This window comes from Echinops telfairi, unplaced genomic scaffold, assembly GCF_000313985.2.
Source record: "Echinops telfairi isolate 266 unplaced genomic scaffold, ASM31398v2 ScPeMD7_443;HRSCAF=831, whole genome shotgun sequence".
NCBI lineage: Eukaryota > Metazoa > Chordata > Mammalia > Afrosoricida > Tenrecidae > Echinops > Echinops telfairi.
In genome coordinates, this window is record NW_022104341.1 from 85,574,943 (window position 1) to 85,584,541 (window position 9,599).

The 9,599-nt window shown below is 41.9% G+C and overlaps 1 protein-coding gene across 1 annotated transcript; it reads left to right on the top strand.

The window, feature by feature from the left end:
- Positions 1-7,408: 7,408 nt before the first annotated feature.
- Positions 7,409-8,356, top strand: LOC101652364 (putative olfactory receptor 2B3). Its single transcript, XM_004699707.1, has one exon. It carries the CDS (start codon positions 7,409-7,411, stop codon positions 8,354-8,356), a length of 948 nt encoding a protein of 315 aa, XP_004699764.1.
- The last annotated feature ends 1,243 nt before the right edge of the window (positions 8,357-9,599 follow it).

Genomic DNA, 9,599 nt, shown 5'->3' on the forward strand with positions numbered 1-9,599 from the left:
AACTGTTTATTTCTTGTATTGTATATTTATCTGTATATGATTTAACAGTTCATTTCTCATTTTATATCTAATTATCTGTATAAATAAATATATTATATTATCAGGAATTTGGTTTTATCTCTCTAGAGAACCCTGTCTAAAACAGAGGGTTCAGTATATATTTAATAGGTCAAGTTGACTAATTGTGCTAATTCTGTGGTGTCTGTATTGCATTTCTCTCCTGTTGTTCTGTCCTTCCTCAAGAATAATATATTGATATTTCTTATTATTATTGTAGTATTCTCTGTTTCTCTCTTCAACTGTATAAGAGTTTGATTAATATATTTTGAAGGTCGTTCATTGGGGGAATAGCTATTTATTATGGTTATGTCTTCTTTTTCAATTATTCCTTTAATCATTATGTAATACACTTCTTTATCTCTCATTATGTATTTTGCCTTGGAGTTTTTTTAATCAAATATTAACATTGCCACTCTTGGTTTTTTTTTGGTTGCCATTAGCTTGACATATTGTTTTCCACCATCTTTCAGACCAGTGGTTCTCCACTGTCCTAATGCTGCGACCCTTTAATACAGTTCCTCATATTGTGATGACCCCCAACCATAAAATTATTTTTGTTGCTATGTCATAACTGTAATTTTGCTACTGTTATGAATCATAATGTAAATATCTGATATGCAGGATATATTTTCATTGTTACAAATTGAACATAATTTGAGCATAGTGATTAATCACAAAACAATATATAATTATATATTGTGAAATGGTTATTTTTAATGACAAATCAATAGAATTTTGTCTTGAAGCCTGGTGTAGCATGGGTAATAGTCTTCACGCCAGCCACTCATATATGGGTGTATCTGTATGTGGGTGGACCTGCCTAGAGACAGATAGAGAAGTGGTATCTCAGTTCCTAAGACCATCAGAAATATGTGTTTTCTGATGGTCTTAGGTGACCCCTATGAAAGGGTCATTCGACCCCCAAAGGGGTCCCGACCCACAGGTTGAGAACCACTGTTTTAGACTAATTTTGTCTTTGTGTCTAATGTGCTTTTTATAAGCAACATGTTGATGGACCCTTTCCCCCCCCTTATCTATAGTGTTTGGTTGTGTCTTGATTGGTGCATTATTTTACACAGGGTTCTCTGGAGAAACAAAACCAGGGAACTTATGATTATAGATAGATAGATAGATAGATAGATAGATAGATAGATAGATAGATAGATAGATAAATAGATAGATATAACATAAGAAATAAACAGCCAATTAATCTATAGAGCAGTACAAATGGCTTAGTGCAACTCACTTCCATGAGAAAGCTAATGCACTGGCAGTCCTTCGAGTCTTGAGGGCCGCCAGGTGCAAGTCAAGGAAGCAGACAACTGAGTCCTCTGTAGAGTAATTCAGGCAATCTGGCCACAGGAAGCAAACAGTAAGGCAGGTCACCAAGAGTCAGCCAGATGACAGGGTCCAACAGTCTCCAGCTCAAGCGATGTATACTCCAGTAGCGTGGCAAAACAGGTTTCGAAGGAACCTCAAACTATAGCAACACAGTCCACAGGTTAGGTGTCCCACAGGTAGTGTGGCTTGCAAATTGAGGTAGAGAACAAGCTAAGGCAGTCGCACACTGGTCCGATTTTCAAAGAGCAAGAGATAAGAAAGGCTAGGCTTGCCAAGCCATCTATCTCTCCGCCCTTCAATTAACCCCACATGTGTTCATTGGCCAGGTTGGCACAATAAACTTACCTGTCACAGTGCATTTAATCCATTTACATACAGTGTCATTATGGATAGGTATGAATGTATTGCTTTCACTTTTTTCTGCGTGTGGTTTTGTGTGCTATTGTTAGTTTCTTTGTTCTTTGTAATATTGTGTTGAGTTCATTTTGTTTGTGGGTTTTCTTGTTATTTTTTCCTTTGCTATTTACTAAGTTTTTGTGGTTTTCCTATTTTTAATTTGATATGACTTTTACTATTTGGGGGAGAAGTTGCCTTGTTATTTATTATTTCCTCCCCGGGTTTAAGGTAATCTATTCTTTCTTGAAAACGGCCTGACTTTCTCTCCATTTGAATGTTTTTATCTACACTGCTCAATGGAGATGTTTTTGGTGGTCTCAGTGATAGGGGTCAGATAAACAAGTTTCTTTGGTGCCCTCTTCTGCATAAGAGTCATGTTGAGCATAAGCTATTGCAAAGTACATTTTATTATTATTTTGTACAACTATCTTCCACAACTGTTTCAGAGTGTTAGTGCCCTCAATTTACTGATGAGAAAATCAAAGCACAGGAATGTCGATATTTTGTCCAAGTTTACACCATTAGTGAGTGGTAAAGTCAGGGTTTGATTTCAAGCATTCCAGTTGTCCAGTTTTTCTCATCAATATGGAATGGCCTTGGCTGCTTCTTCTTGTATCAAGTTCCATGAAGGACCTCAGAGTTGTTTGGGACATATTCTTTTCCCTTTTCCATCTCAGAAAACACCAAGACAGACAGGCTAGGACCCAACAGGAATGGACGAAAGTATAGATGAGGGACTACAGGCATCCTGAAAACTGAGAGCAGAGAGAACTCTTTATTCAGACCCCACTGGAAAATCCCTATTCCTCCTTTATGACCTGTGGAGGCCTTTTCTGATATACCACTCAGTCCTCACCACCTGTGCTTCTCAAACAATGCACTAACTCTAATTACTATTCACAAGTCTATTCCCATTTAACTCTGCAGCAGAGGATGGAAACGTCTTTAGGGATAAAAAGCATTTAGTTGAGTCAGGAAGTCTGGGCGTGTATATTTTGAGTGCCAGGCAGAAGATTTGATATGCGTATTTAGCCTTGGGAACTATGCTGTGGGGCCTGGAGAATCCCAAAGCATAGAGGGCTCATTAAGGAGCGGTCTGTTTGGAGTTTTTTACCCTCCCTGAGGATAAGTGGCATAAATATTAAAGGAAAATATTAAAAGAAAGCTCCAGTTCCATATTTCACACAGAGTCCAGCACCAGGTAAGGATGGATGTGAGGGGTGCAGAGTCAGAGGTCTGAGACATGACAGTCCCTATACATGGGCCTACTCTGCCTGATACTCCCCATATACCCTCATCTCTGTATAAATAGGAGTCTGCCTTCCTCCACTTCATTTCCCACCCATCTGGCCCTTCCGTCTTGGGCATCAGCTTTTCTCTATGACCTTGTTCTGCTCTGTTCATTAATTTCTCTGTCTGTCTCTGTCTTTCTTCCTGCTTTTATGTCTTTTGAGTGAGTTCATCGGTTGAGGTATAAGAGATATGACAGGTAAAGACTGTTGCTATGAGACTGAGACAGTTGGCTCTTCTCTGCATCCCAGTATACAAGTTTAATTCTTGGAATGAGGATGTTGGATAAAAGAATGTTAAGAGATAGATGAATAGGGGTTACTAATTGTAGGGTTTGGGAAAATGGGTTATTTGAAGGTTCAGAGGAATCAGAGAATTGGAGGAATATGTTGGAACTGGAATGAGAGCTGTGATGCTCTCATTGGGGAGAGAGAGTAAGGTAGCTACCGCTAAGATCCTGACATCCTGACATCTCCCTGGTGCAGCATGAGTCCACATCTTGGGATGGATAGGGAGGAGGCTCATAGTGGACTTGGAGGCCCTATTTTTCTATTCCTGGTCCTTCTATCTCTTCTCTCTCCATCCTTTCCTGCCCACTATTATGTATCACATTCTGGTCACTGATTATGTAACAAAGACTAGAAAGAGGGGACCTACTGAGAGATACCAGATATTAGACATCAAGTCCAGGTGAAGATGGATGGAGGAGTGAAAAAAGTGATAGCAAAGCCCCCAACCCTTTCAGATGGAATATATCTGAAGATGGAATATACTCTCTTACCCAATTTCATACCACAAACCAGTTGACATGAAATCAGCTAGCTTCTGCTTGATTTGATCATAGGGTCAGGAAACTCACTCCCTTCCAAGACAGTCCATCCTAACTATAGATGTTCTCAATAATGAGCTGGTTACAGGAAACTGAAGCCTCTTTTCCTGTTGCAGCTTCCAATTGCACCCCATGGGATGGCTCAGAATAAACCTTGACTGTCTTTCACATGAGAACCTTTCAGAGAGTTGGGCCTCAGCTTCCATATTCCTCCAAATTCTGGAAGACAAACAGCTAGTTGTCTCAGTTCTCCCCCACATAACATGGTCTATAGGCTTTTCTTCATCACTTTTCAACTTCTTCACATTTCTCTTAAGATGTGTCTCCAGAAGTGAAAATATTGCTCCATATGTAGTTTGGTTACTACAAAGGACAGGTCCATGCCACCTCCCATGAACTTCTAAGACTCTTTCTCAGTGATGTGGCCATAAATTTACTTTTTAGAAATTTCCTTATATTTTAAATTCTTAGCTATATTCCAATGAATTGTTGCCTCATCCAAGCTTGGTATAGTTGGATTTTTTTTTTTTTTCAGTCTAAGGGACAGGAGAGAAGATTTTACATTTTTTCTGTAAAGTTTCTCTGTTGGCATCATCCTCTTGTTCTACCCAATTGAGACTCTTGAGACAGATTTAATTAATTAATTATTTTTTTGGAAATTGATTTTCAACTGGTAAATGAAATCTTTCTCACTGTGTACACAAGATATTGTGAAGGTGGAACTCAGGTAATTAACTGGTCCATGGAAATGCAATCTTGAATTTTCTGGTGGGCAAAAACTTAAACGATCTGCATCCACTTTATTCTTCCTTCTACCCCTACCCCCATCGCGGGTGATGACCTGTACCCCTCTGCTGCATTTGGCACCGTGGGCACCCCCTTCTCCTCCCAGTGGTTCTAGCTTCTGGGTTTGTGTCATCAAGCTCTCCTGCCTCTGAAGATGCTCTTTCTCAGGACTTTCTCTTGAGGGCGAAAGTGAACCTGCTAAATGTGCACGCTCATAGGGAGCATCTTTGGATCCTCTGTTCTCTTGCTAAGCCGCCCCTGAGAGTCCTCTTTCATTCTGTGCTTTAATTTTCCACCAAATGCTGGTGCTGCCTAAATTGTGTGTCCATTAAAAAGTCGCCCCACCCCCAGCTCCAAGACAATATGTCTAACTCTCCAATGGCCATATCCTCAAGAATCGCCTGTGTTTAATCTATATATGTGTGCAATATAATTGTTTCTGTAATTTTCTGTCCCACACAAGGTCTTCCACTTCCTTCTACTAGGTTCTCTCTTGCTGTGTGGTGTTCCTGTCAACCTAGCTTCCCAGGTCGGAAACCCCAGCCTATCCTGTCTTCTATTTTTCTCTCCTTCTACATCCTTCACTTAACAGATTCTTTTGATTACTTTTTCTATACCACTGTTTAATCTCTTCTCTTTGATGTTGCTTGAAACACTAGATTACTTAGACCTTTCTCCAATAATTTCCAACTGGTCCTCCTCCAATGCCTTCTGTTCACTTCTACCCAAGTAGTAAACTCGTCACCTCCACTCACTGACATAGGGTTGGGTTCTACCTCGTGCAACCCTGTAGGACAGAGCAGAACTGCACCTGTGGGTTTCTGAAACTGTAATTTTTTACAGAAGTAGGAAGCCTCATCTTCCTACTGAGGAGTGGCTGGTGGTTTTGAACTACTAATTTTGTGGTTTGCTGAGCAACGAGTATCCTACTAAACCACCACAGCTTCTGGAAAACCCATACTCAGCACCATAGAGCCAATTCTGACACATAGTGGCTCTATAGGACAGGGTAGGCATGTTTTCAAATCCTTAGCCCAAATGTACTGTTTCTCTCCTTAAACTTATCAATGACCCACTGCCACCTAACATGTATAACATGCTCTTAGCAAGTTATACACTACCCTTTATAGTCTTTTCCTTTCTGTCTGCCAGGGCCATCTTCCATCTCCTGCTAACCTATTCTCAGACTGTGTTAGTGTGGTCCCTGGCTATACAGCATTCTCCTTTGCTTATGATCTTTGTACCTGTTCCTCTCTGCCTGTCATACCCTCCCTTGAACTTTTTGGTTGATTAATTCCTGCTCATCCTAAGAGTCACATCAAACTTCTTCTTATTGTGGAAATCCGAGCCTCAGACACTTGCCCAGGTGGCCTTCCTATGAGCTCCATGATACTCCCTGCCTATTCCTTTCACAGAATGAATCACTTGACTGCCATTCATTGTTTACCTCCCTGTGGGCACTCCTTGAGAGCAGAGATGTTAAATTCTGTATTCCCAGTGCTTACACAGAGCCATGAGTTCAGAACATATTTCGGCCACAGTGATAAACACATTGGAATATAGTTTGAAGCGCTATTTCTCTGTTTCTCAAACTAGACTGTTGAGGATTGGGAATATACCTTAATTGTCTTTGCAGCTCCAGGTCCTAATGGAAGACATGTTAAGTTGAAGGTTCTACCATGTTTGTTGACAACTCAATGAATGACAACGGGGGTGGGTGGGAGGGCAGCGGGAGGACTTAGTGGCAATTAGCATTATTAAAAGTATGCTATGTGTTAGTCACAGGTCACAGCGTTAAGGGCTTCAAATAGACCATGTATTATTTCTCACAAGACTGCTCCCTGGTACATATGATACCTATATTACAGGTAGAAAATTGAGAACCAAGGAGATTAAACTACTTGAACAGGGTCATGTTTAATTACCAATATTTGAACTCAAGTCTAATTCTACCTACTATGTTCCTCCACTATACCATATCACCTCCTATAGAATTATGAACAAGGGAATCAGTCTCTGACTTTGAAAAGATTAACTAACTCAATCGGCAGGCTTTTCTGCCTATTTTAATGTTCAGTTCTAGAGAAAAAGGGCTTCCAAGGAGCAGATCGCCATTGGGATGGGTAGTCGTTAATCTTGTGGTCTGCAGCCCAGTGCCTATCCACTACCCCACCAGGGCTGTGCAAAACATTCCAAGGACTTTTCATGTTTTTCTGGAGCCATTTTCTCTTCCACAATTTCTTATCCCCCCTATCTATTACTCTATAGCTTCCAGAAGTTTAAAACACCAAAAGAAAAAATCCTGAGTGTTCGTTCTGAGGAGAACTGGAAGAGAGCATGGAATAGTCACCACCCCACCCAGTGGACAAAATGAGAGCAGCAGAATATCAAGCAAGGCCTTGAGTGATCGGTAGCTCCTGAGGAGAGGAAAGCATTGTGGCCGTGCTGGGGCTGACAGGGAGAAGGAAACGAGACCGGGGTGCTGGAGAAAATAGTTTGTATCTGAGAAGACAAAAATCCCAAGATTTTTGTTTCATCCTCAAAGTGAACCTCACCCAAGATAACCTGTCTCTGCCGTGGTGTTAATCTCAGCTAACATCCCAAGAACCATTGGTCTTTCCAGCTGCTGAATGGACACCGTGCTCGAATATACACTGTGAGGAGGGCCACTAGACGATCCACTTCTTTTCCGGCAGCTAAAGGAGAATGCAGGACTTCCCCCGGGACAATTACAGCTCTGTGTCTGAATTCATCCTTCTGGGCTTTTCCAGAGATGCCCAAATTAATGTAATTCTCTTCAATGTATTCCTCTTCCTCTACCTCTGTACACTCCTGGGTAACGGACTTATCGTCACATTGATTCACCTGGACTCTCGCCTCCACACACCCATGTACTTCTTCCTCAGTGTCCTCTCCATGCTGGACATGAGTTACGTCACCACTACTGTGCCTCAGATGTTGGTGCATCTGCTCTGCCAGAAGAAAACTATCTCTTATGCTGGCTGCGTGGCCCAGATGTGCATTTTCTTGGTCTTGGGCATTACTGAGGGCTGGCTTTTCTCTGTCATGTCCTACGACAGATATGTAGCCATCTGCCACCCACTCAGGTACAAAGTTATCATGAGCCCATGGCTATGCGGGGCAATGGTGGTCTTTTGTGGGCTGTGGGGCATCAGCTGTTCCCTAGTCTACACTGTCTTCACCATGCGCCTGCCCTATTGTGGCTCAAATGAAATCAACCACTTCTTCTGTGAGGTTCCTGCTGTCTTGAAGCTGGCTTGTGCAGACACCACTCTCAATGACCGGATCGATTTTATCCTGGGCTTTATCCTCCTCCTGATACCTCTCTCCTTCATTCTGGTCTCTTACGTTCGAATCTTTACCACCATTTTGAAAATCCGCTCAACTCAGGGTCGGCTTAAAGCCTTTTCCACCTGTGCATCCCATATCACAGTGGTCACCATGTTCTGTGGACCTGCCATGTTCATGTACATGAACCCTGGAACCAATGCCTCTCCAGAAAGGGACAAGAAATTAGCCCTGTTTTATAATGTCATTTCCGCCTTTCTCAATCCAATCATCTACAGCCTCAGAAACAAAGATGTGAAGAGGGCTTTCCTAAAGGTAACAGGCTGGGGCAGGAGCACTGAGTGAGCTACTGGAGCACTAAACCACCATGAAATCTGAAACTACGGGCTCTGTGGCCTTTCCACTCCCTTCCCTGCCACCATCCAATGAACAGACAACAGTAATTGACCGGTGTTTAAAATGAGAGGATCTTGAAAGGGTCTGGGGTGGGGCCTGGCCATGGTTCCAGGAGCGAGGCAATCCTCAAACACTAAGAGTTTCAAGTCTGGGTGGGTTGCAAGGGCAGCAATTCAAGTCTGATTCACCTGTTGCTTGAAGGGCCAGCAAAAGGTCGGGCAGAATAAAAATATTATGAACTTGTGCAGATTGAGTGACTGAATACATGAATGTTGAGCTCATTAAATCAACTTAAGATAGAAAGGACAAGGTGACTCCCAGGGTCCCAAATCAGTGACCAATGATACCCCAGTTAGAACTATGAACAGGTCTAAAGAAATAATCTCACGAGAAGGAAAGGAGACTTTAGGAATAAACCAAAAAGTGAAAATCACTGTCGGTGAGTCAATTCCAACTCACATCAACCCTCTCGGACAGGGTAGAACTGTTTATGGGTTTCTGAGACTGTAATTTCTTATGGGAGTAGAAAGCCTTGTCTTTCTCCCAGGAAGCAGCTTGTGGTTTCAAACTGCTGACCTGGAAGTTTAGCAGCATCACTATGCCAGCAGGACTCCTGACTTTGGGAATAGAAATTGGCTAATGGCCATCCAACACTTCCCAAGGGACCGTGGGTGTGAACCATCTGATTCTTGCAGAGTGAGCCCCTGCTGTAGGTAATAGTTATTTTGCGAGGTCTCTTAGTACATTGATTAAATAGCCATACCATTAAAGGGTCTCCGATGCATATTCTTGCAATTATTTCCTCATCTGTAAAATGGAGATGATAATAATAACAACAACAACAACAGCAAATCGCCATCTTGTAGAATTGTTGTGAGATGTCAATAAGAGTAAATTCCTTAAGATGGTGCTTAACACGTTTCATTTGCTGCTCTTCCTATTATACTCTATTTCTGTCTTAAAACCACCATTACCATACAGACAGCTGAGACCATTTCAACTCAGAGCAAGGACCCTTTCTGATCACATTAACAAGTGATTGGCATTTGTTTGCTCATTAGTGTGGTATGGATTTACTACTCCTGTCAGCAAGAAGCTTATAGACTGAGTCTGCCAGAGCTCTGAACCACTGCAGACAGAGACTCTGCTGATAGCCAGTTCTTCTCAAAGATCCTTCATCAGTATTTCCACG

Excerpts from the sequence above, each read along its gene's own strand:
- LOC101652364 (XM_004699707.1), top strand. The coding sequence starts at position 7,409 with ATGCAGGACTTCCCCCGGGACAATTACAGCTCTGTGTCTGAATTCATC.